We start from the raw sequence: 27,508 nt of genomic DNA on the forward strand, positions 1-27,508 counted from the left end.
CTCTGCCTTATTTTTCTGATTTGCCTCATTTTGCCTCTGCCTCATATCCACTCTACCTCCCTCCCCACTTTGACTCCCATGCAACACTTTCTCTCCAGACTACTGTAAAAGTGGAAATTTTCGCGTTGTTCGCCAGAAACTAGCGCGAAAATAAAGCACGCGAATATTTTTGCTCGCCATATGTTCCTGTGCGTGATGTCTTGATTCCGCGGAATTAAAAACACGCAAAACGCTTCTTGCCTGGCCAAGCACGAAAAATTTGTCGCGCGAAAAAAACCACTTTTATTAACAGTACCCCGTGATTTTGCCTCAATAGCAACATTCCATCGAATAATGAATTCTTCACCATGGGCAAATTTTGTTTCAACAAAAGGCAATCACTTCTGGCAGTGTACAGAATTAACTGTCCTGCATACCAGTCCTTTATTTCATGAAACCTTGGAAACTTGTCATTTTCTCTTTTCTTATACATTGTACTGACATACTGTGGAGTTAGTTTCTGTAATGTAGGCTATGGATCCACTAGCATCTTGTGGCTTGTGACAGAGCCCTTAAAATCACAATACATACATGTAACAATGCGATAACCACTACCACGCAATAACAAACAAGTCCAGCTGTACTATAGAAAGCAGGCAATAAATGCGAGTCTATTTTATGAATTTTATGAAGAGTTTAGCAATTAAAGCATTTAATTTGCGTTTATTTGGGTAGTACATTGTAGATGTAGCTGAATAAATAGATGAAAGAAAAATCCTCACGCATGATCAAAAAATCACAAAAAAATATAATCAATTGTTACTATGGTAATGGCAATTACAACTTAATACAAGTACTGAAACTTGCAAAATTTATGAATCATTGTATGAAAATGACCCCTTGATTTAAATGAGTTGATATGTGACACAGCATAGTTGCATGTTATGTACAGTTGTACATACGTGTTAGCTTACACCGCTAAACCACTATAAAAAAAAAAAAAAATGTTTCTTAATCTGACAACTAAGGTTTCTAACAACTAAAGTCATCTTCATTTTTATTCTCTTGTAATAATAATGGTACTGTATTAGTGGAACCATGCATCTTATAGAGAAATACATTTAATCTGTAATTGCCGGCAAAATGTGAAATGCAATGTCCTGGGTAGTGTGTGCCAAGTTGCACGTTGTAGATAACATTCCAGGGCACGTTTTAACACTTTAATATTTTCAGAGTAAAAAATCTTACCTGCAATGTCCTCCATGCTATTAGGATCATTCCAGTCTTATGGAATATGATTCTATAAAAAAAGCTTGCAGTGTAAAACAATTGATAGATACTGAAAAGAGTAAACATTTGTAAGTGATCATTCTGGAATAGTCTACTGGCAAGGTTATATATGTATCTGTTCTTAGATGCATGCATCTGGGAAACATGAGGATGCTCTTTTAATATCTTGTATGAAAACTTTCATAAAATGTGCATATCAGGGGAAAAATAGTCTTTGCTAAAAATGGAGACAAACAGTGGCTTCTAAGAAGACTTGAAATGCAATCATTCTCAATTAAAGCAATACTGGAGTACTAAAGATAAAATATTTTCAAAAAAGCAAACAAACGCATACCAAGGATGTGGCTTGTTGATACTCCTCTCTGTCATTACAATAAAAGTAAAAGTTGAAATGTGAAGTAACTAAAAAAAAAAAAAAAAGAATGATAAAGGCAGACGTTATATGAAAATGAACACTACGAACTATCATTCATGTAAGTCAGGTTCACTGCTGCGAAGCTGTACTAAAAAACTTTGTCACAATTTTACATGTATTGAAATATCATCCTTCCAAATGGCTTCAATTAATTTCTTGCAGGTTTACTTCATAACTCTCCTTCAGGGCCTTAGAAAGACAATGAATCACATAAAGCGGATCAGACTATCAAAGACATACATGTATATTTCAGAGGAGTTGTTGGTTATGAATTTGAGGTGATGGAAATTCAAACCCACAGAGGAATAAAACCATAAACTGACAAACAGTGAGCATTGTATGTTAAAGGACAAGTTCACCTTCATTAACATAAGGATTGAGAGAATGTAGCAATATTAGTAGAACACATCTTTGAAAGTTTAAGAAAAATCGGACTATCCGTTCAAAAGTTATGAATTTTTGAAGTTTTTGTGCAGTCACCGCTGGATGAGAAGAATACTGCAGTGTATGATGTCACATGCGTACAACAATATAAGGAAAATATAAAGAGAATTTCACAAAATTTCATCTTTTGAAAAAAGTACACATTCCCTCGACTCGTTACTGACATATGATATGGGTAATATTATTCCCATTGCCATTAGAAAGAGGCAAGTCAAGTGCTCTTTTATCATGCGAAAAAAGTGAAAATATGTTGAATTTTCTTTACATTTTCTTTATACTGTTGTACTCATATGACATCACGAGCCATAGTAGTCTCCTCATCCAGCGGTTCCAACACAAAAATTTTAAAAATTCATAACTTTTGCATCAATTGTCCAATTTTCCTCAAACTTTCACTGATGTGTTCTACTATAAATTGCTGCATTCTCTCAATCCTTATGTTTATGAAGGCGAACTTGTCCTTTAATAAGTTAGGTACAGTATTGTACAATTCTTCATTTTTTCATAGTAGATGTAGCTGCATGGACAGTTTTCTTGATAAAACATGCAGCAATATACGTAGTCCCCAGGATAGGTAAGTGGAAAAGCTTATTTGCCTTGGCTTTCTTTTTTTTTTTGCACAACTTTCACTTATTCTTCCTCTTCCAGTCAAAAGAGTCGGACATGTAACCAAGGGCTAACATCAAATTGTGTCATCCCGAAACTCTCATTCTAGATCACGGTATGTACGTGTATTAATAAAAGCATACCAGATGTTATTTTGAAATCAATCTTAACTGGTGTGCAACATGATTAGTTTGTTATGTTCAAACATTAAAAAAAAAAAAATCAGGATAAGGAATGAAGATGTGTATCAAGAAGTTAATCATGATCTATAAATATTTTCCACATCTAAGCTGTGTAATAAGATATGTATTTCCATGTGATTAAAGCAAATGTAAGTTTAGCAAGTTGCAGGAAATATCAACCATAATATCATATCCACCAAAAGAGTGCATGAATGCTTCAGTTGAGATACAGCACTGAAACATGGCTCAACTATGCAATGCTAGCAATAACGTAACTTGTTGAAAACTGGTATTCATAATGCAGATTACACTGGAGCCTTGTCAGAGCTTTCAGACTCTGTGCAGTGGTCGGAGGCTGCACACACCACTGACATGTCCAACTCCATACATTCATGTTTGTAAAGAGGTGAGCCGCACACACCATCTACGTACTATAGTCTTGAGTCAAGCCTCTTCAAGTAAAATGTGGCCATGCAAGCACTGGCTCATTTCATGCACTAGTCACTGCATATCCTGTAGCAATCTGCAGGTGCGAATGAGATGGAGTGTTCAAGTCACTTCCCACAGCAGATCTTCAACAATTCTCGAACAAGGCACACTTTGCAAAAACACGAAGAACACATTGGATCCTTTTTTCGGCTTTGATTGTCTCAGCGGATATTTTGCCTCCTGCCGATGGTGCTGTCTGGAAATTTGGCTTTGAGGGCGCTCTTCTCTTTCTTGGTCTTCTCGCTGGCGGCGAAGCACTTCCACAGCCTGAGGGTCTCGTCCGCCGCTGCCGACACCACGGTGGAGCCGTCCGGACTCATGGCCATGTGAAGAATACGAGATGTGTGACCTTTGAGAAATGCAGAAGGTACGGACAAGGTGTGAGATACTGTCAGTTTTAGAATTACAAGGAAAAGTCAGGATGTCAGAAGACAGCAAACTCTCATTGAAATAAACCCTTAAGGATGAAGAACAGTTCTTGTTATGTAAAGATTAATGTTACATGAGGGTGACACAAACAGTGACTATAAGAACAACAACAACAAAAAGGAAATTTGAGGTTTGGGATGAAAAAAAAAAAAAACCCACAAAAACTGTTGAAAAATAAATACTGGGTATATTGTTTTATACAGCATTCTGTTGGTACCAAGAAATTAGTATAGAGTGAAGATTTGTTCCAAATAGAAGAATATGCAAATTTTTGCATATATTCTGTGCCATAAAAACAAGAAAATCATATGAAGAAATGAATGGAAACTCACCAAGCAGCTCTGCGATGCGCACCATCGTTGGGTACTTCCACACCACCAGCTGGTTCTGGGCGAAGCCATGGGCAGAGATCAGCTCCTTGTACTCCTTTGACCACAAGAGGGCACACACCTGAGACTTGGTGTCTACGCTGCTCAAGCACACCCCAGTGTTGCAGTTCCAGAAGCGGATATGCCTGTCTGCTGTCCCGCCGCCGCTGGCCAACAGGCTTGGTTGCCATGGACACCATGCCAGGGCCTAAAGTGTACAAAAGATAAAACAGAGTGATGGAAACATTATGCAATATACATACATCTGGGGTTTTTGTTTTCTGCAGAACATATTCGCGGCATGAAATTTTCGTGAATTGGAGCAGACACTGACAGCCTTTATCATGGCATGAAATTTTCACAAATTGCCACAGGCGTGCAATGTATATAATGTAGGCAAGAAGCCAAGAACTTTCACATGCACCGCAGATCTTGGTGCTCGCGAAATTCGCAAAATTAAAATACATGTGAACATTCCTTGCTTTGACAGCATGTGGTGACGGAGCCAGGAAGGAAATACTGCCCATCAATTCTGCAACACCACTGCTACTATTACAAGTATAGGTTTAAAAAATTATAAAAATAAATCTGCCCGGAAATGGTCGGTCAAAGGTTATATCCTGACATCACTAGAACATCTTGTGAAAACAGTAGTGTACTTTAATTTCTTTTATTGTGCAGTCATGAAGAGTGAATGTTCACTTCGTTAAACTTCCCTTTCTAAAAGGGGAATTCACTCCAAGTATGAAGGAGGCTTCAGTGATTGTAGAACTACTCATAGTATTTAAACAGCAGTGAGGTTCAAGGAAACTCACACAGTGGGTGATTTCAAGTTTGGTGCTAGTGCTAGTGCTAGTACTAGCCCCGAATAACAGCCGTAAATTGAGTTCCAACACTGACAGTCAGATTAATGAGGCAATACTGATCAAAATTATCAATACCCAGCACTAGGTGTTGGAAATCTGCGGGAATAGCACGACGAAAAAAGTGATAGCGCATTGTTAAAGTCAAATATAAAAAGATGTCGCCATGACTGCTTAGTTTTAGACACATAACGAGGAAGACTGATTAAAAACGCAACAAATTTCATCCCTTCTTTAAAACAAAATTATCCTAATTTTGCTCTTAGGCTCAGATTTATAAAGCCATGTCGAGAGTGTTTGTGTACGTTGCGTGGGCGACCAATGCATTAGCATAGACTTTGCACGCGAAACTACTTATGGACGTAAATATGGGTCTCGCATGGCAATGCTAACACCAGCACCGTACTTGAAATGACGAAAATGATAATCGTTAAATCCCTAGGGCCTAGTGTAAGTCAATGGCGGGAAAAGCACGTAAATTGCTGATACAAACAGCGGAACTCGGTTCAGCAGATGACATTCAACACCGAGCCCACCACCAGCAACCGGAAATACGTCATAATTTCGAGGTCAACTCCCAACACCAACGTGATTTCAAGTTCAGTTTTATCGCCAGTGCTAGTGCTGAGATAGCACTAGCACTAACACCGAACTTGAAATCACCCAATCTGTTCAAAAGTTCAATACTTTTGAATTTCCGAATCTGTGTCTAAATCAATGTGACTACAAGCTTGAAAATTTTCTGGCATAATGAAAGAGCACTTGACTAACATTCAGGAGACAGGGGAAATAATATTGCAATTAACCCATATCGGGCCAACACACTTGTGTAAACAAACACTGCAGTGGATCAGCACCGTTTGCACACACACGCCGACAGGCAAACAACTCTCCAAATAATCGCTCTTCATTAGCAAACAGTAAACAAAACATAGACAAGTTTTATATCATTTGAAAGAAGATAAAATTCCTTTTTCAATGATATATGACATGCTGCCATTCAATGCACAGTGCAGTCATAGCACTCAGCAGAAGTGAAGTACAGTCATCCAAAAGTTACGAAATCAATTTGTTTGTTTGCTTTCATTCATGGATTAAAAGTAGCAAATGTTGCAATTTTACACATCCAGTACCGGAAATTAAATGATCACGAGTGTCAGCTCTCTGGACATATAAATATCATGACCATTGATACAATAATTGCAGGTTTATGTTTATATTTATGACAATGAAGCCATTGCCAGTGCACGGGAAATCGATAGTATAATGTGTGCATCCTATAGTTTGTTGAAGCGAAACTCGTCACGATAGATACAGCTGCAGCTTTTCAGGTTCGACTGAATTATACAATTATTGTACATACATGTGGATGTACACGTGGGACTATTATCACAGTCGAATCATCACCCTGCAAGTGTCCAAACCTCCTTAAAAACTGCTGCAGAAAATCCAAAATCGAGCACTCCATACAGCTGTACATAGTACCCACTGACGCTTCGGGGTTATTCGCGTTATTCCATGTAAACACACATTTTCCCCCGATGATTTTTACGATTTTGTTGGCGTTCCACTGACAAAACCTTCTTGAATTATCGCAGACAGTGTATAGCAAAGCATTCTGGGATATGTTGTCAAAGGTTAGAAGGTGAAAGAACTTTGGAATGACGTTGTTTATATGTCATTTCATTCACTACTGGATATTCTGTATGTGGCCCCTGTGGCGTTTGAACGAACTATGGAATATCCCGTAGCTGGCACGATATGGGTTAACACATGTCAGTAGCAAGTAAAAAGAATGCCCTCCATTGAAATACAGTTGAACCTCTCGTATCCGGACAAGTCGGGACCGGGGCTCATCTGGATAAGGGATTTGGCCGGATACAGGAGACTCAATGCTTTATACATGTACATATACATACACATGTACTGATGTAGCCCATTGTAGCACCACATGTAGTAATGTGTATACTGCAACCTTTTCATTGTTACACTCAGTAACAGACCCCAAAATAGAGGTGTATGTTAATGTTGGAAGTAATATGTAATTCATGTGTGTTTGTGTAGGAGTTCTCAAGGAGTTAGAAATCCCCCTTTCCTCCCGTAATTATTAAAAAAAAAAAAATCATGGCGAGATTGCGTCCATATAATAGAGAGATCCGGATAAAGGGAGGCCGGATAAGAGAGGTTCAACTGTACTTAAAATCAGAGCTGCACACTAACCCATTTATTCTACTGGTCCGACCTGTCTGTCTGACCAGTAGGTACTGGTCCATTCCTGAAAAAGTTATTGGTCCGACAGTGAGTTTTATTGGTCCTGTACCTTCAGACCAGTGCCAGTATGCAGCGTTGTGAAAGTAGAGAATTCTTTTTTATATTTTCTTTGTTGCTATCCTACTGTGACACAACAAACTGGTGTACTCTTCTCATCCAGCAATGGCAGCACCGAAACTTAGTAGATTTGTAATTTGAATTCTAACCGAAGAAAGAAGCAGGAACAAAATAAAGCAGAAGAAAATCATACTGAATCACGTGGAAACTAAAACATGCACAAGACAACAGAAAGCGCAATGGTGCCAAGGAATCCCACAGTGCATCTGTGACAGGGCTCTTCTTCGTGCGCAGAAGTTTTGGTGATACCGAGAATTCAGCGTGGTCAGAACAGTCCTACATACCTTGACTGCAGCCTGGTGCTGGTTGAGGGTGTAGATGGGGACATTGCAGGGGGTGGCAGAGAAGGTCGGCCAGATGTTGAGGAGGTTGTCGTTGCCGCCGCTGGCCAGGTAGCGTCCGTCCGGGGACCACTTGAGACCGCATACCTCCTGGAGGTGGGCAGACAGTGTACCAATGTGGTGCTGGGCGACGCGCACGTCGTGGTGGTGGATGGTGCCGCTTCTCGATCCACTGTTGGCAAGATGGGACAACATTATGGAAACAAACTCACCAGACAACCGAAACAAAAAAGTCATCAAAGTTTCAAAGTCATCCTCCCAGTGATCACATAACTATTATTTTGTGTGTTAGAACATGTGTTCTACTACAACTTAGAAGAGTAATACACATCAGCAGAAGAGTATGTGCATTTGAGTACTTTAAGATAAAAGTCCATTCAAAGTTTGGTATCATGACACAGTATTTCAAGAGAATGACTTGGGATCATGTTTTCAGTAGTGATCTGCTCTAGATTGTGAGGAAATTGAGAGGAAATTTTACATCAAAAGCAAATACAAAGTATTTCTGGAGATAAGGCAAGACAAAGGAGACAAATGATACAGCAAACTAATGAATAGATAGAAATATGGTTCCACATGAAAGACTCATCACAAATATGAACATACATTTGGATTGCGTGTTGCACAACAGCTTCTGATGCATGATTCAAATTACCCTGCATGCCCTCCAAAGATGCTATATACTGCACATACCTGCTGAGTACGTAGGAGTTCCATGAGAGTGCCCCCACCCTAGCGGCATGGCCAGCCATACAACGTAGTCTCTTGGCATTCTCAATGTCCCACAGCTGAAGAGAAGAATGAAGATACCAGAGCGTTGTAAGTACAGGAATACTGTATGCTCTACATTTTTCACTACAACTATGATTGATTATATTTCTTTGGGGGTTGTGTGGTAGAGGTTGTTAAAAATATGGGAGAGGGAAGAGGGGAGGTTGTCAATTGTTTTGTGATCTTTGTTGTTGAGTGTGGCAAATTTTAGCATGACTCTAAAGAACTATTTTGCTGTGTAGATGGTCTTATCCCCTACTGCACTTTATTTGCGGACTAGACAAGCACGCTGTAGTGCTCTCTGCACAAGTTGGCTCAGATGTCTAGTATCTAATTTTCAAAGAACTGAGATTACTTTTAATTCCCTGCTATCTTACCATGGACTTCTTGCAGACCTGAGGCATTGTTACTACTGGGCTGTCAAGCCTATGATTATTCAGGAAGGGGGTGGCTAAAATTAACTGAATGCTCATAAAAAATCTGTTGGTCTTGCTATACCAGTAAAAAACTCTCCAAGGCTGTAAACTCTTTATTGGGTCATTTTACAACAAACACCAGCACATGGGACACCACCCAGTCAACTGCCAGTGTTATTACATGTACACCAAAGATGACTTGTTAGAAACTATGTGCAATGAATGCATAACACATTTTAACAACAAAACAAACCTCCAGCTCACTAGTTGCTCTTTTTAAAACCACAACAATAGCTCCAAGAAAGGGTTGATCACCAACTGCACCTAGTATTATGCCCATGATCCTTACATCCTGTCTATTGTTTCGAGTTCACCACTTGGACATGACTGCACTATTCACAAAGACTCTGCTCCTATCACATGAACCCTTTCAGCACCTTGAGGATTATTGCTACTTCGACCTCTACTCTAATAAGGAGGGGGGGGGGCACGTTCATGCTACTATTGGAGATGAAATAACAGAATTGAGTGAATCTTGGATGATGTTCTTGTTCACAGATATTGCTGATACAGGGAAACAAACCATGTAAATAGGACTGCAGTATTCTTAGGGCAAAAAGGGAATACTTCTATCAGAAAACAGTATTTGTACCTGTCCTGCAATAGACATGTGTAGTAAAACAATTTGGGAAGAATGGCATTTTCCACGAAACCTGCCATCCTTTTTTTCAATCAAAAAGAAAAGAAAAAGAAAACATACAAAATACTGTAAGGTAACAGTTTGCATCTCTGTTTATGTTTTAGCTGGTAGAGATGCTGCAGCTCATGATAATTGATTGAGTGAAAGTGCTTGAAACTCATTGGCTTTTTGCCTAGTCCAGTGAGGTGTTAAGGGGATGGTACAGTATTTGTGGACATGAAAATTGGGCTTTAACTTTTTTTTTTTTGCGAGATACCAAGAAAACACTTATGAAATAGTACAGAGCACACCATTTTAAGAGGAATTCAAAGTTTATTTGATGAAAATCGGGTTTGGAATAGCTGAAACATCCACAAACAAAGTAAAACAAAACGATCGTAAAAAAGTGTGGGTCCCACACTTATCAGAATCGCTCTGTTTTGGATATCTCAGCCATTTCAAAACCAATTTTTATCAAATAAACGTTGAATTTCTCATGGAATTAAATGTTCTTTCACATTTCATATGAGGTTTCTCATGATATCACCAAAAAATGTTAGAAACCTGAAATTAGGTCTTAACCAAAACTATAAGATCCCTTTAAGATTTCTCATTTGTACTTATTCCTCGAAAATTCTTAACAAGGCAAAGCTTTGGACAAGTGCTAAAGGTGAGGAAGAAAGGAGAGAGAAACAGTTCAAATCTCCCTTTACCTGCACCTCCCCACCACTGGTCCCGACAGCCAGATAGTTCCCTTCGGTGATCCAGCTGACTGAGGTCACGTAGTCCTCCGGTCCCTCAAGCTGGAGGAGCTGTTTGATGTCCCCACTGGCTGCGTTCCACAGGTACACATTGTTGGCCAGGGCCACGGCAAGGTGGTTGTGGCAACTCCAGTCTATCAGGTTCAGGTCTGAAAGAGGCAGAGCCAGGGTATTGGGACAGGGGAGAGAAACAAAAAATCAAATTTGAAGTGCCATGTCACCATCCAACCAACCTCCTAAAGAAGAGAGTCTCTGGCTGCGTTTATCTAACTTGAGAGAGAGAATCTCGTTTCCAAAAGGGTTTGAAACACGATTCTCGATGAGCCGCGTTTATCTAACCATCATACAATCGTGATTCCAGTGGTGTCACTGCGCAGCTGCTTTGCGCCGTTTGACCCGGGAAATAAAGGTCAACTGCAACAAAAAAACATGCCTCCTCAGTCACACACAAATAATGGATAGAGAGTACAACCGGAAACAGCTGGGATTTGACCTTGAGATATAAACGCGTTTCAAAACGGCATTGCGTTTATCTACTCACAGAACAGCGATCGTGGTCTCAAACGCGTTTCAAAACGCCCTTTGAAAGGCGTTTCAAAACGGCATTCCTAAACGCGTTTATCTAACCCCTGAAAATGCCTCAAATGCGTTTAGGATCGTGATTCTGCCTCAGAAAATTTTTAGATAAACGCAGCCTCTCTTTCCTCTCTTTAGACAGATCCTGGTATCACATCCAAGCAAAAGGCAGTGTCTGTTAACTGAAACTTCATGTGAAACTGAAACTTCATGTGAAATGCAATACCCATAGGTGGTAGTCACTCTATGTCTCTTCAAAAATGACTGGGTTAACGTTTGCATTTTAGACCAGCAAGTTTGGACCCAGTGAAGTCAACTTTGAAGGACTCTATTCATAATACTGCATATCTACTATGCATTTTTCCACCTTTTACACTGGGAGTTGTCTTACTTCAGGCAAATCCCACCATGAATAGCGTTTTGAGTGTAGTTACGCAAGTCTCTCACTTTGCTTAATGTGAAGTATCAAGAATTCATTTTCAATCAAATTTTATTTCCATATTTACCCCTTTAGCATGTACATAGTTGTACATATAGGAGTAGGTACATGTAGCTCAGATTTTTTAAACACTCTTATCCACTACGCAATGATGGCTCCCTGATCACACTTCATTGGAATTTCAGCAAAGGAAATAAGGTAGACAGCAATAATTTGAGACCTTAACAGAGTCTAGACGTGGCCTGATACTCACAATAGTCATCAAGCATGTCAGGTGCATCCAAGATGCGCTCCGGCTGCTGTGGGATGTGTCTGACTGTCTTCTTTGTGGATCCTGGTGTACGATTCTGAGAATACAGCACCTTCAGGTTGTTCTGGTACCCTGGGGTTTAACAAAATATGACTGCTTTGCTTAGGGCATGTGCCAAGTGAAATGGAATGAATGTGCGTAACATCTTTGTTTCTACAGATGGGGGAGTACAACAAGCAAAATTGATCATTTTGCAGTATGAAATAGGACAATTTATAATCATTTACAGAAAAACTAGTTACAGTTTGACATATATTGCGGCATTTGGATTTTTTTCTGCTAACATATCATGAAAACAACAAGGTATGCAAACACTATAGAGAAAGTAAATTATCCAAAACAATGCAATCAGTGGTAAGGTAAAAGCATGTACAATGTACATGTACATGCTAAGATATTGTGAGAGAGATTGACTCTGTATTTAGATAAGCAGTATAATGTGAAAAATGAAAGAAAACAAATAGCACACACTATATTGTAGTTTAGAACTTTTAGATGTGTGAATAAGTTCCATTTCTGGATTATGCATGCATACTAAAAAAAAACCAACAAAACCTGACACCTCCAGAAAGATTTTAATTTTATGAATCAGACCTAAAACCTGCAGAATACAATGTCTGGAACATTCAATCATCAAATATGACTTGTGTCCATATTTTGAAATGCTTGAATAAATAAGTAAAAGTAATCATGCACATCTAGACAAAATAGCCAGTAAATTCTAAAACCATTAGATGCAGATGTAACTACACTATCCATTTTTAAAGATAAGTAGTAGCCCACAGCAGCCTGAAACAAGGGTCTACTTTCACACAGCCAGTCTGAGAACCAACCTTCAGGCGCACTCGGGGGCTTGTTCTTGTAGCAGAGGATCTTGGAATTCATGAGGTCTCCATTTAGGTTCTCTGCCATGGCCCTCTGGTACTCAAGTTTTGAGGGGCTCATCAGCTCTGGATTGGTATTCTCCCCCGCCGCAGAGCTGTCCAGGAGCTTGAAGCTGCCCATGTCGAAATTTGTGGCACTCCTGTTTGGGATGAAGCGATCTCCTCCTGGGGTCCTAGTCGGCGTCTTTGACTTTCCTGATGATCAGAGTTACAGATAATGACATTGTTCAGGAGAACTACAAGCTATTGTACTACTAAGAGATATTCATTTTTTTTTCTTTTAGTTTTGGTCATCTTCTTCTATGGGCAATGTCAAGTTTTAGGGAAATAACTCGACAAAAATGTTTCTTCCTCTAATGTCCCTTGGAAGTCAGACAAATAAACAAATATGTTTGGTTTGAAATTAGGATGAATTGACTCTTCACCACTCACTTTTTGAAAAGAAAGAAAAGCAAAGATTGAAATAAAACTTACAGTATCTACCAAAGTTTTGTATATTGTAGAGTTCAAATTTTGCTCAGAATAGATAATTATGATCCATGCAGAATGTATGGAAATTCCGATTCATCTTTATTTATCTATGACAGGAGGACATAGAAATTTTGCTTCCTTTTTTGTGCAATGATGCAAACCACACTCACATCACAGTTACTTGTTTCCATGACAGTTACAACGAATGTTACATATTCATGAATGATCATTACGGACTTGTATAAAAATTGATGTTTACTGCCCAAGAAAATGTACTGAAAACAGTGAAATACATTTTGGTTTATTCTATCACTCCTACTGATTGAGGCTTTATCAAAGTTTACATCAAGACAGAAATAAATTATATCTTGCCTGAGTTACAGATAGTACTTACAAACAAGGCAATACTTCAGTCATTTGATAGAGCTCAACCCCATGACTAAAGGGAGAACTACATATTGTACTTAGAATTGGTTAGATTTCTTCTTCTAAATTACAATCTACAAAATTCAGGGAAACTTCCCATGGTGGGGAGAAGGGACACTTTAAACTTTTGATTACAGAACATAATTCATAACATGTACAGCACCTGTGAGTAGTAACTACAATTTCTCTAATGTAAATAGAAAAGGAGGAGAGAGATCGAGAGACCGAGTGAAAGAGTATGCAAGGGAAAGGAGAAGAACCTTTTAGTCTAATTCAAAAGAAATGATGCACAAAATACATGTACATGAATGAGGGCAATTTCAAGCCTAGTGAAATTTGCACCAACCTTTCCCTGGGGTCTTCGTCCTAATGCTTCCACCTGGAGTGCGTGAGGGCGTCTTCGATTTTCCGTTGCCACCTGGCGTCTTGGAGGGAGTCTTGCTGGCGCCAAAGGACCGGTTGGAGACCTTCATGGGTGAAGTGATGGCACTGCTGTTCAGGCTCTTGTTCATGGAGACATTGGCACAGCCGCCCACTTCCTTCGCCTTGCGCTGCCAGCGCATCGCCGGGCCGCCCGTTGGCCCATCGAGCTTGAGAAGGCTGTTCAGTTCATTATCAAAGTGAGACATGCTGTACCTTGTGTGTTGGTTCCTCTATGACGTACAGTACGTCACAGCAGCCTGTTGCTGGAGAAACAATAATTAGAAATCAGCGTACAGATGTAATAATTAGCTACAGTTGAATACACAGAGCGCAGTCATTGTAGAGAAGTGCTGCACACGGCATCTGGTGGATATGTTAACATCGATAATGTATTTTATAATAAAATAATGAGGATTTTCTCCAATTTGTTTTCCTCGACTGTTTCCTCAGGTATTATTAGTACCAGTATACACAGCTCTTGTTGCTGTGTGCTGTACACGGTGTCTGGTAAATGTGATAATCTGGTAAAATGGTAAACAAGGTAAAGACTGTAGTCTGTATCTTCCTCAATTCTATTAATTTTTATGTTAATGTTCGAATGTTCCAGTGTAGGAGTAAAGACTTATTCACTAACGTTAATTCTACTCTGCATAACCCCTGGGCCTGGGCGCTCCTTGGTAGTAACGGTATGGTAACTCTACTACACATCGACCACCCTTTTTCGACCACTAGTTTTTGGCGCACAGAACGCTTAGTGCACACTGCATGTGCCCGCAGAGCACATAAAAACGTACCGGTATTGACTTTGACTGTTGATGAGGATGTGTTGGGAAAATGAAAATTCACTGTTCATTAATGGTTTAAATTAAGGACAAAATTTTGAATGAAAATTTTAACCGAAAAGAGGGCACTCAAGTTCGACGGCGATATTTTTGCACTGAAACTTCAAATTGAAAAGGGAACAACAGCATTTGATTGTGCTTTGATAGGATTTTCTCAATCACGTAGGTCAAGTTTTTATATAGTAAATTCCAGTGTTAATAATTATTCTTATCAGGCAAATAAAAATTAGGCAGTCGATGAGTGGAAATTCTATTACTGTAAGATCAACCCTACAGTCTGTAACTTACAATTGTACTACCAAAGGAGCGCCCGGGGGTTTATGCAGAGTAGAAATTAGAATTAACGTTCAAAGAGTTATTAGTGACTGTGTCTGTGTTAACCCCGGCGGGGTAGGTACGCGTTGGGGTCGCTGCTGCGGTTAAATGTCTGTGTGAGCTCTTCGCATTCGGGATGGTCGCAGTTATTTAATATTAACACTTTATACTGTACTGTACTGTAATGACTAAACTAGACAGAAGGATCCGTCCGTCAGGAGGAGTCTTATTTATCTTTCAGACATTATAACTCTCCTTCAGGAAGGGATCCATGAAGCCAGGCGCAGTCTCCATGGAACATGCCATGTATCCCTGACGACCAGTGACCAGATACCTGGATACAGACCCATCTTCTGTGATCTTTGTTGTTCAATGTAATGACATGTTACTAGCCGTTACGTATAACAGCAACAGAACAGAGTCAGAGAGCCCTTTGATATTAACAAAATTGATTGAATAGTATTGTTACACAGCGATGCGACTTGACCGAAATATCAGTCTTTATCTGGTCGTCAAGGATATGTTCCGCGGAGACTGCGTCTGGCTTCACAGATCCCTAAATTAATAACCCTGCTACGGAGGAGAGCGACGTCATCTTCCAGCCGGACAGGCGACAGGCGGATCTAACGACAACGTTAGATCTTTCTGTCTACACAGCGACAGGGGGGTTGGACAACTCGACCGCGGGATAAGTCGTCCCTGGACAACTCGTCCCTACCCCTGGACAGCTCGACCGGGTCGAGTTGTCCATGGGCGGGTTTGCGATTGGACAACTCGACCCAACTTTATTTGTGCCTGATTTTTACAGAATGAAACACATTTTTGTCATAATATTGACATAGGTTAGTGGAATGATGTATGAAAAAAATGTTTCATGGCATTTTAAGGCAATTCCTTTTTATTTTCTGATGCTGCGAAGCAATATTTAACGGTATCTTCTCTGCTCTGAGAGTCTCGGTGACGGAGCTTTTTCTTGTGACGAAAGCTTGCATGGTAAGGTGAAACTTGTTGAGAAATTTCCATTAAATGCTTAACACCAGCAATAAAATATGGTAGTTTACATAGGTACATGTGTTTTCTATCCTTGGTGACATTTTCATGAGCAGAGGAATCATTTTAGTATGAAAAATGAAACAATTGTCTACAGTATGTCGAATCGTCTTCGTTCGTACTTGTTCGGTTTCCATATCGCGGGACGCGCGCCGCGCTGATAGCTGCTGAGAGGCTCGGCTCGGCGTGGCGCTCGCCCACTGGCCACCGGACCCCCTCCCACGTGCACCGATACCAGCACAACTTGTGACAACAGCCTGTTTGGTAAGGTGAAATTTGTTGAGAAATTTCCTTTAGATACGAATAACCAACAATAAAATATAGTGTTTCATATAAATACATGTGTTTTCTATCCTTGGTGACATTTTTATAGGCAAATGAATCATTTCAGTAAGAAAAATGAAACAAATCCTATGTCGATTCGTCTTCGTTCGGTTTCCACACCGCGGCACGCTGCTCTCGAGAGTAGCGCACGCAACCACCGATACCCGGCCTGCGGGCCCCCCGGGCTGTAGGGCTGGCAGTCGTGCAGCTCGATGGGTGGAGCGAGCTGTGTTGCTGCGTAGCTACGAAGTCGACCGTGATCTTTTCTTCGACATTTGAACTAAATTCCAGTCAATGAAACTATTTCATTAACTTTCAGCGATGTTATACTGACTAAATGGTTTGAAAAGTGTCTGAAATTTCACCGGCACTGTATTGATTCGTAAATAAGTCATCATCAACATGACAACCAGTCTTATCATGCAAGCCCAATAATTCTCCGCACTACCACTGCCATATTGTACACTTCCCACAAGCAATGGAGAACCTGACTCCATATTGATACAGTACTGTGGGGACCAGTACTGTACTGTCAACAAATAATGGGTAAAAAAAAAAACATAGTGACAACAAAGGAAATAAAAATTTTCACTCTTTTTCTTTTACTTTTTTTTGTGTGGTTGGTTTGTTTATTTCTGTTTTTGCCAAAAAAAGGAGAGTTGCTCTGCATGTCCTGCATTCATAAAAAAAAAAAAATGAAAAGAAAAGAAAAGAACAGGGTGTACATGAGGAACTGCTACTGGCTGTCTTAGCTTGTCTAAAAACTTCAAATGTATGTGTAATCCTCTATTCTTTTTTTTTTTTCTACGCACTTCTCTCTCGGTCTTTGCCGAAGATATTATTTTGGAGAAAAAAAAAGGCCTGTTACTTACACTACAGGTACTCCCACACCCGTAGGTTGCCCAGACTCTGGAACAAATTACCTGACTCGGTAAGGGACTCAGCAGTTATCGATTCTCTCTCATCTTTCCTTCAACAGCTGAGAGGTTCATTTTAATGTAGTGTATTGATAACCACAGGTATGACATACATACAATGTACATGTGTATGAGAATCTCTGTATCTTGACTTTGTTTGAAATACCCAAATGTGTCAAGTTACAGTTATATTTCTTCTCTGGGTTTCAGATTCTATATGTAAGACATATATAACATTATCTGATTAGTAATTGTATATATATTTTTTTAATGTTCATGCCTTAATTCATGCTCACATTATCTAATATTATTTATGAATTTATGGCTCCAGATACATAATATACATAGCAAAGTGGTGTATGTAATACCACACAAGGATTTTTCAAAGAAAGTGCTGGGTCATGGAGTCTCAGGGTAATGTAAATGATAAAGTTTAAGTTTTGAAATTATTTTCATTTTTACTGTGTATCAAAGATGGTTTGGGGTATGGTGATGATACTTGCTGGCACCGTACACTTTGCTGTCTGCAGTGATTTTTCTTTTTAGGGGAGGGGCCGAGGTTTTGGGCCTTGGGATAGGGTTTGGGTGCAAAGAATTACATTATTAGTCAGAAGTGCAGTTAGAGGGGACATTTGTTGTTGTTGACATGTACTCTGATAATACTTTTTGTACACTGAATTTTTTTCTTTTTTTACGGGACGGGGTGGAATGAATACCCATTTGCCACAATGATATTTTTAGTTGTACCATATGTAGAATAATCCTAATGGTGTACACGCTTCATTCAAAATTGTACTGTTTCTTTTCTTTTATGTTCAACTACTCCCTGATGTGCTCCCTTAAGTTGGTTGGAGAGGCCCAAGGGTCATAGTGATTTTGACTGCTTTTTTCCAACCCAGCTCCTTGGCTTAGGGAAGCTCAACAGGTATCTAGATATTACAATTTTTTGTTGCCATGGCAATGCAGTTTCTCCCACTGATGGAAATGTGTCTTTTCTCTTCTTCTGGCTGATGCAAACAGGACTCCACAGCTGGGATATTCAGTTGCAGGTGCAAGGTGTTAATAGCAGTGCATCAAAAAGGGACCCCCCCCCCCCCCATGGATTCCTTGTGCATTTTTGTTGTTGTTGGTCTCATCAGCAATGGCCAACACAATTGTAATTATGGTCATAATTAGATATTTCTATACGGTAACATAGCATACAAAACTGTGTTAACCCCATTCATTTCATTGCAAGAAAGTATTTCTATGGGGCTATAGTAACAAACTGGCAACCGATGATCATGGCATAAAGGTGAATTCACCAAACTTTTTAGGTGACACTGATTAAATTGATGATGACTCGATCCCTTCACGCAGCAAATCGTCACTGCAAACCATTAGGGTCAGGGTAAATAAACAAATGCATAACACAGACAGATTAATGCAAAAGGGCTCGTACAATCAGAGACATTTCCTCCACCTTTTTTCAATGACTTTGATCTTCAGTTTTAATAATAATAATAGTAATATACATTACATTTATAAGGCGCTTAATACGGATGTTTCTAAGCGCACAGTTTACCGGGAAAATTAATATTTAGACCAAAATAATACAAAAATACCAAAATACAAATACAAAAATATCCAAAAAGAAAAGATTCAGTGTATAAATGCGATGAGTAGGCCTACTGAAAAATCAAAATCAGTGTGCACCTCCATCGACCAACCCACAACATTCCAAAGGACTACTAGTATCTACTAAAAAGTTTTATCATGGATTCCTTGTGCATTTTTTTTGTTGTTGATGGTCTCATCAACAATGGTCAACACAATTCTATATCAAGGATCCCTTTATAGTTTTGTCAGGTAAATGGACAAACGGGCTACAGTTGGAATTTTTTTTTTGTGAAAGGTAACATAATAAATTGTATCAACCTTCCCCACCACCACCACCACCACCTCATCTCTCTTTCCAGGTGTAACTGGATGGTTTTCAGCAATGCCGCATTCTCAGCACACTGGCGTACCTTTCACGCTCAACAACCACACGATGACACTTTGAAGAACTTCGAAGCAGACAGTGATGTACAATATGTACAAAGATGGTCGTTTATTGTCTTGTAGATGAAGTTCACAAGTCTTCCGGTGCGGTATAAGAGAGTGGGTATCTCCCACTCAATGAGTGACGGATGAATACATGAATGCTCGAATCAACTAACTTCAAAGAGCAAAATCATTCTATTTATAATGATTCTGAGGGTGCAGCACATGGTGCTATGGAAAATTTTGTCTAGCACCACCTAGCAACACCTAGCAACAACATAATGAATATAATAGCATTTACATGCTCCACCCCTTAATAATTTATGCAAACCATCCTCCAATCAGTTGTTGGTTACATGGCTTTAGGCCATGATCATGCCTGTTCAAAAGTGACCATCAGGCTGACCACTAGACTACACTCTACTTTGTCTTAGCGACTGTCCACTACCACCTGGCTGGTCATGATGGAAAATCCCATGTATATATGTGTGGTGCTTCTCCCTCCTCTCCGGGACTAGCACCCTTCCCAAAACTTTCCATAAGTTTCCCCAGACTCGACATTTCTTATATATTTGATTGTAACAGTTTGTACTGGGGAAACAGCCGAAACTTTCCACAAATTTCCAAAGACTCAACATCTTCTTTGTATTTCTTTATATTATGGTTTGCGAACTCAACAACTTCTTTGTATCCCTTAATATTATGGTTTGCAAAGGAGAAGACAGTTTTCTGCTGAATGATCACCTTTTATACCATAGAGCCAATATGGTGGCTGCAGTATTGATGCACTAACTATATGCTGTAAAATGAAATGCCATCCTTTCAAACGACTGGTATTCAATATCATCAATTTGTGGTGCATGTATGACACAGGATTGATCCACTTGCTCTGTCACACCAGGCTCTCTCTCTTGTATCTCTATCTCACCTTCAAATCCCCCAGTTACAGATTAAAATAGTTTTTGAATACCAATTCTGTGAGTTATAACTCCAAATGTATCTCCTTTTGGATGTCAGGTAGTCAAATCACATTCATTTGCAATCTTTACATTATACATGATTAAGGATTTTTGTTTTTTTTTTTCTAAAATGTTCCCATTTTTCGGCCATTTCCCTCCTTTTGTGTGTGTGTGAGTGTGTATGCAATATGAACTTAAATGAGGAATAAAGATAGTAAAGACAATGAGTCCGTCATGTTTGACATTTTTTTTTTTTGGGGGGGGGGCAACATGACTGTTATATTCTGATGATTTAAATGATCACATGATATTTTTTTTGCTGCTAATACATTGTATGTGGCATACACACACATGTGCATGCACAAATGAAAAAAAAAAAGATACTGTGACATCATAACTTGACCAAAAATTTACCATCTATTTTCAGCCTTCTTATAGTTAGTTTTTTAAGAGTACTGATAGTTTTTTAATTTCATTTGTAGAATTCCAGCTACCTATATTGAACATTTTGTCCCATCTTGGTAATTTATCTTCAACAATGTTATCAAAATATAATATAGACCACTGGACTTTATTCTCATCAGATTGTGTTATGTTAGCAATTGTCTGTGAAAACAAACAACCATATAGGCCCTATGGGTTAGAAATGTGAAATTGCTCATGTTATAAAAAAGCTTGTGTGTTTGTCCTATAGGCATCATAAAATGAAATGTTTTCCTGGTTCTACAACATACTCCTATATGTACACACATTGGTTTTTTAAGTGTAGCAAAAGAAAAAAAAAAAAAAAACCCTGCTGAAAACTGCTATATCCAATTGTGGAGAGCCAGTGGAGTAAAATTGAGTCAAAAGGGGCCTGAGCTTTCAATCCTATAGCAGAATCTTTGTGTCAGAGACAAAATAACAAACAGGCAGGGAAAGCAATCATATAATAGGACTTCACACATAAAGAATAGTCAGAGACTGGCTAAGGACACAGAACAAGGAAAACAAAAGGGGAGGGTAGGAAGTCATGGGCAAGGAGCCCAACAGGTTTAAGGAGGGGGATTAGAGTGGGAGGTGGACAGACAAAAGGCTGAGGAGGGTCAGTGATGATCCAGATCCGAGGACCAAAGGGGGAAACCTTTGAAGGAACAGGATGAATAGGGAGGCAATATCAAACAAGATAAAGAACAACAGAGGGATAAAAAAGGAAAAGAGTGAAAAGCATGGGGGGGGGGGGGGGCTGAGCAAGCAGTGAGCCTTAATAAGGTGTACCAAGAGGAGGCAACAAAATGAAAGTGAGTGTCAACCAACCAATGCAAGTTCTCAATCATATCAAAGCATGATAATAGTCATAATAACAGTCATAATAATAATTATAATAGGGGCCTAATAATGATAATGATATTGATAATAGAAATAAAAATGATAATTAAAAAAAGAAATATGTATTTGATATGAAAAGGGAGGAAATACACAAAATCCCTGGGAGAGAAAATGCATTTTACGTTGATGCTGGCATGAATATGCATAGAAGTATAGAACCACATTTAATTTCATTTCATGGATCCTGACTATCTGGGCAGATCAGACTTCTCCCCTTTGCTTTATATTCCACAATTTCTATCAAACTTTAGTGACCACTGCAACTTCATTCTAAAAGGTGTTTGCTTGTGTTGTTGCAACAATTTGTTCCAATCAAGTTGTACAAGACAATAGCAATGTATTAGTTGAAAATGTGACAAGCATTATTTGTGTTTGTGTCTTTATCAAGATAATGCAGTTTCTTGAAGGTATGGTGAAGGCTAATGAAGCCATAATAATGTAAAGCTATGTTCTTTTAAAAAATTAATTATGAATGTATTTTAATCTGTTTTCATAGTTTTTAAGCAAATATCTCAAAACTTTGGTACACATGACTGTGATATGAAAAAGTCCATGACACATCTTTGCAGTGTCCTGAATTGGTTGCTATGATAATGGCATAGCAAAAATAAAGGATGAAGCATGATTATTAAACCTTATCACAGGATACCCGTACCGGTCATTTTCATGAATTTTGCCACCATTGCTGGCCTCGATAAAAGACTGTAAGACACTAGGTTTCCTTGACGTGGTGATGGAGTGTTGTATTATGACTCGGAGAAAACCTCCCAAAGAGAAGGAAACTGGATGGAGGCAGGAGTACCTGAATACAAGGTAATCATCTTCAGTATATATACAGTAATACTTCATTTTGAGGTTTCATTTTTAGCAGAAATACTACCTGAAGCAAGAGGAATCATTCTGAAGGTTACAGCTCGTTATTCCAAAGGTTTGTTATTCGGAAGGCTCTTAGTCCTAAGATTCGTTATTCCAAAGGTTCTTTATTCCAAATTTCATTTTCGGATAAACGAATCTCGGGAATAACGAACCTTCGGAATAATGCCACAAATGTTCGGATTAACTAACCCTTTTTCATTTTCGGATTAATTAAAGAACCTCTAGGTATAGGGCATTTGCGTGTTTCAGATTAACCAACCTTCGGAATAGCGAACTTTGGGAATAACAAACAGCACCCCATTCTGAAGCTGGTACTAAAAAAAAAAATTGAGTAGTTTGATCCACAAGACTTTGTAAAGGATGGTCCGTCGGTCAGTCCATTGCAAAGTCTTGTGGATCAAACTACCCTCATTTTTTTTTTTTAGCAGTACATTGTAAACCTAAATCTTGGCAGGTGTAACCGCTAGATCACATGCAGATGTGCACGACACCTTTTCCTCCTTACTGATTGATGCATTGCCTTGATAATTGCAAAATTTATGAAAATCATGCATCTAAAGTTGTGGATTGAAATATATTCTCTCAATTGGCAATTCAGTTGTATGTATACAATCAGTAGGCCTATATTTCAATGTGTAGTTGTGCAAGACACTTTTGTGTGAGTGTCGAAAGATGTCTTGCCACTGTAACAACATTTTTGTACATCATTCAAAAGTGTAGAATTCTCAAACTATGCTGGTTTTCAAGAGATTCAAACAAAAATTGACTCAATATAAAGTTGTGCAAGATATATTAGTATACAAATGTATTCGAAGGTGGTTTCCATGATAAATGTAGGCCCTACATGGTGGTCTAGGAAATTACAAAAGGACTTGCAGATCGCACTTCTTCAGTTTTTAAGTGATTAGACAAAAGTTTAATAGCACACACGTTGAGCTAAATGTAAAGCTGTGTATGCCCTTACATGCAAACTTGCATTCGGGGGGGGGGGGGGGGGGGGGGGGCTTTATGCACTGCTAGACACCTTGCCCCTGCAACCGAATATCCCAGCTGTGGAGTCCTGTTTACCTTATAACATTTTAATCAGCACTGGGGAGAAAGTGTGTTGCCATGGCAACAGCAAATTATGGCCCTTTAAATGGGGTAATGGACTAGCAAATAAGACTTGATATGCCATTTTTTTCAAATAGGAATTACCAGATATATGGAACACATTAAAAAAACTTGACATTCAAAGTGCAAGATACATTTTTAAAGAGTAAAGTGTGGTGTCATGGTAACAGCACATTTTTGATGGCCTCAAAATCAGGAATGCCGTGCAGGGTCATGAAATTCTTTTCCAATTTGTGCACATTCAGTCAGTAGAAATAGTAATTATGAAAAATTAATACAAAATTTTTTTTTTTTTGAGGTCAAATAGGCTTTAATGGAAAATACCAGTATTTAAGTGGGGGTATAAATCATCTTGACAGTGACATTTCTAGTTTTCATTTATACTCCCTTCTTTGAAGTGCTATTCAGCAAAATTTTAGGTTGTTCTATCTAGATACCAGATAAGTAGACTGATGAGCTCACATCAAACTGGGACATAAAATAAGACAAGATGGTATTAAAAATGCACCTTTGTTTATGCCCTGATAAATAAAATGTGATGAAAATTAGTCATGTCCAGACCAGAAATATGTTGTGAAGAAAGGTGTGACATTGTTTTCTGTGATGAAACTAAGGTTTAGAGAGAACTGGATGGTTTGATGGACTTTAACGTGGCCTTGGGATAATGTGACACCATAACTAATGTGTAGTGAAGTGTCTGTAACGTCAAACAGTTTTCGCAGATTATATCTTTAGCAAAGACAGAGATAATTTTAAGTACCGTACCATACAGAAATATTTCTATTATGATCATAATTCTATTTTAAGAAAAATATAATACCTTTGAGTTTAACAGAGAGAGGCAATGTAACCTGTACCATACATATAGGTAACAAAATGAAATTAAGAATTATACATTTCTGTTTTTCTGACACAACTCTGTCCAGGGTATTAGAATGATGTTCTACGCAGGCCTGGGATGCCCCCCCCCCCCCTTCATTCCCCCTTTTTTTCTTAAAAAGGATTAGTTCAGATCATATCATCAACTTCAGAGAAGCACTGTCAGAAATTACTGGTAAATATAACTTACAAGTGTTTAAGTGTAAGTAACAGGCATTTTTTTCCCCAAAAATAATATCTTCTGCAAAGACGGAGAGAAGAAAATAGAGGATTAATACACATACATTTGAAGTTTTCAGACAAGCTAAGACAGCCAGTACCTCGTGTACCGGTACACCCTAATTTTCTTTTCCTTTTTTTTTTTTTTTTTTTTTTTTAATAAATGCAGGACATGCAGAGCAACTCTCCTTTTTTGGCAAAAACAGAAATAAACAAAACAACCACACACAAAAAAAAGTAAAAGAAAAAGAGTCAAAATTTTGTTCGCTTTTGTTGTCACTATGTTTTTTTCCCCATTATTTGTTGACAGTACAGTACTGGTCCCCACAGTACTGTATCAATATGGAGTCAGGTTCTCCATTGCTTGTGGGAAGTGTATGGCAGTGGTAGTGCGGAGAATTATTGGGCTTGCATGATAAGACTGGTTGTCATGTTGATGATGACTTATTTACGAATCAATACAGTGCCGGTGAAATTTCAGACACTTTTCAAACCATTTAGTCAGTATAACATCGTTCAAAGTTGAGAGAAATGTATGAAATAGTTTCATTGACTGGAATTTAGTTCAAATGTCGAAGAAAAGATCACGGTCGACTTCGTAGCTACGCAGCAACACAGCTCGCTCCACCCATCGAGCTGCACGACTGCCAGCCCTACAGCCCGGGGGGGCCGCGGGCCGGTATCGGTGGTTGCGTGCGCTACTCTCGAGAGCAGCGTGCCACGGTGTGGAAACCGAACGAAGACGAATCGACATAGGATTTGTTTCATTTTTCTTACTGAAATGATTCATTTGCCCATAAAAATGTCACCAAGGATAGAAAACACATGTATTTATATGAAACACTATATTTTATTGTTGGTTTTTCGTATCTAAAGGAAATTTCTCAACAAATTTCACCTTACCAAACAGGCTGTTGTCACAAGTTGTGCTGGTATCGGTGCACGTGGGAGGGGGTCCGGTGGCCAGTGGGCGAGCGCCACGCCGAGCCGAGCCTCTCAGCAGCTATCAGCGCGGCGCGCGTTCCGCGATATGGAAACCGAACAAGTACGAACGAAGACGATTCGACATACTGTAGACAATTGTTTCATTTTTCATACTAAAATGATTCCTCTGCTCATGAAAATGTCACCAAGGATAGAAAACACATGTACCTATGTAAACTACCATATTTTATTGCTGGTGTTAAGCATTTAATGGAAATTTCTCAACAAGTTTCACCTTACCATGCAAGCTTTCGTCACAAGAAAAAGCTCCGTCACCGAGACTCTCAGAGCAGAGAAGATACCGTTAAATATTGCTTCGCAGCATCAGAAAATAAAAAGGAATTGCCTTAAAATGCCATGAAACATTTTTTTCATACATCATTCCACTAACCTATGTCAATATTATGACAAAAATGTGTTTCATTCTGTAAAAATCAGGCACAAATAAAGTTGGGTCGGGTTGTCCAATCGCAAACCCGCCCCTGGACAACTCGACCCGGTCGAGCTGTCCAGGGGTAGGGACGAGTTGTCCAGGGACGACTTATCCCGCGGTCGAGTTGTCCAGGAAGCGACAGGCCTCCCTGCCCTGGCCTGTCACAGCACTGCCAGCAGTCGCTGTACGGCGTCTGGCCCACTGGTCAGGCTAAATTCAAAGTAAATTTACACTAGGAGGCCTACGGACTATACATTAACAGTTACATGTACCATGGTTACAGAGCCTAACGTACACACTGCCAGCGTGCCACACACTCACTCCCGATCCCGCACGTGTAATAAATACATAGCTATCAGAATACACAGTAGGGTTGGACCTACTACTAATCGACCGCCTAATGTTTATTTGCTTGATAAGAATATTTAACACTGAAATTCACCTAAAAAACTTGACCTACGTGATTGAGAAAATCCAGCTCTATCAAATGCCGTTGTTCCCTTTTCGATTCGAAGTTTCAGTGCAAAAATATCGCCGACGAACTTGCGTGGCCTCGTTTCAGCTCCCCGCGGTAAATCGCGTTTTTAGGATCGACCGCTGATTTTGCATTGACAATGCACGCAAACCGAGTTGTATTGAACACCGTGTTGTACGAAGCTTTTTAGAAGCCTTTTAGAAACTTCCATAGACATTACATTGTGCTGTCATTACGATTCGGTGAAAATATTCATTCGAAATTTTGTCCCTGATCATGCTGATTAAAACCATTAATGAACAGTGAATTATCGCGTTTTCCCACACCATCCTAATCTACATTCAAAGCCAATCCATTTTTATGTGCTTTGCGCGCAGAGAAGTGCGTACTAAGTGTTCAGTGCGCGAATTATACGCGGTCGGTTTCAATAAGGGTGGTCGATATGTAGTAGGGCTACTATATATCGCTCATCACAGCTGACACTGACCAAGGAGCTATCTCCTTGCACTGACAATGTCACTGCATCACTGAATCGGACGCATAAAAATGAAATATATCATGATGATATATCGGTATCGCTACGCCATTAAACTAAAGGAAGACACACTCTAGCTCTATAGATCTACGTATAGACCCTATTTAAAAATGAATCGACAATTTGCCACCATTTTCCTACCTTTTCAAATAAGAAAAAGCCCAAAAGCCAAGCCCAAGGAATATGAATCTTGAACAGCGAGTAGGCAAAGCGTTTCCGTTGCTGCGTTTTGTTTTGAATGTGA

General features: G+C 39.2%; 1 protein-coding gene across 1 annotated transcript; it reads right to left on the minus strand.

The window, feature by feature from the left end:
- Nucleotides 1-338: 338 nt before the first annotated feature.
- LOC140236712 (cell division cycle protein 20 homolog) lies at nt 339-27,493 on the minus strand. Its single transcript, XM_072316635.1, has 9 exons — nt 27,406-27,493; nt 13,874-14,213; nt 12,580-12,825; nt 11,690-11,818; nt 10,374-10,570; nt 8,488-8,582; nt 7,738-7,966; nt 4,167-4,410; nt 339-3,754 (listed from the first exon to the last, which is right to left on the minus strand). Exons 2-9 carry the CDS (start codon nt 14,154-14,156, stop codon nt 3,567-3,569), a joined length of 1,611 nt encoding a protein of 536 aa, XP_072172736.1. The 5' UTR covers nt 14,157-14,213; nt 27,406-27,493; the 3' UTR covers nt 339-3,566.
- Between the last annotated feature and the right edge of the window lie 15 nt (nt 27,494-27,508).

Source organism: Diadema setosum, chromosome 13, assembly GCF_964275005.1.
Source record: "Diadema setosum chromosome 13, eeDiaSeto1, whole genome shotgun sequence".
Lineage (NCBI taxonomy): Eukaryota > Metazoa > Echinodermata > Echinoidea > Diadematoida > Diadematidae > Diadema > Diadema setosum.

What these genes read in the sequence shown, in the direction of transcription:
- LOC140236712 (XM_072316635.1), bottom strand. Translation starts at nt 14,156, where the DNA reads ATGTCTCACTTTGATAATGAACTGAACAGCCTTCTCAAGCTCGATGGG. An exon ending in AGCACCAGGCTGCAGTCAAG is followed by an intron (nt 4,411 to 7,737) that starts GTATGTAGGACT and finishes TGTACACTTTAG; the next exon opens with GCCCTGGCATGGTGTCCATG. An exon ending in GCGCATCGCAGAGCTGCTTG is followed by an intron (nt 3,755 to 4,166) that starts GTGAGTTTCCAT and finishes CATTTCTCAAAG; the next exon opens with GTCACACATCTCGTATTCTT.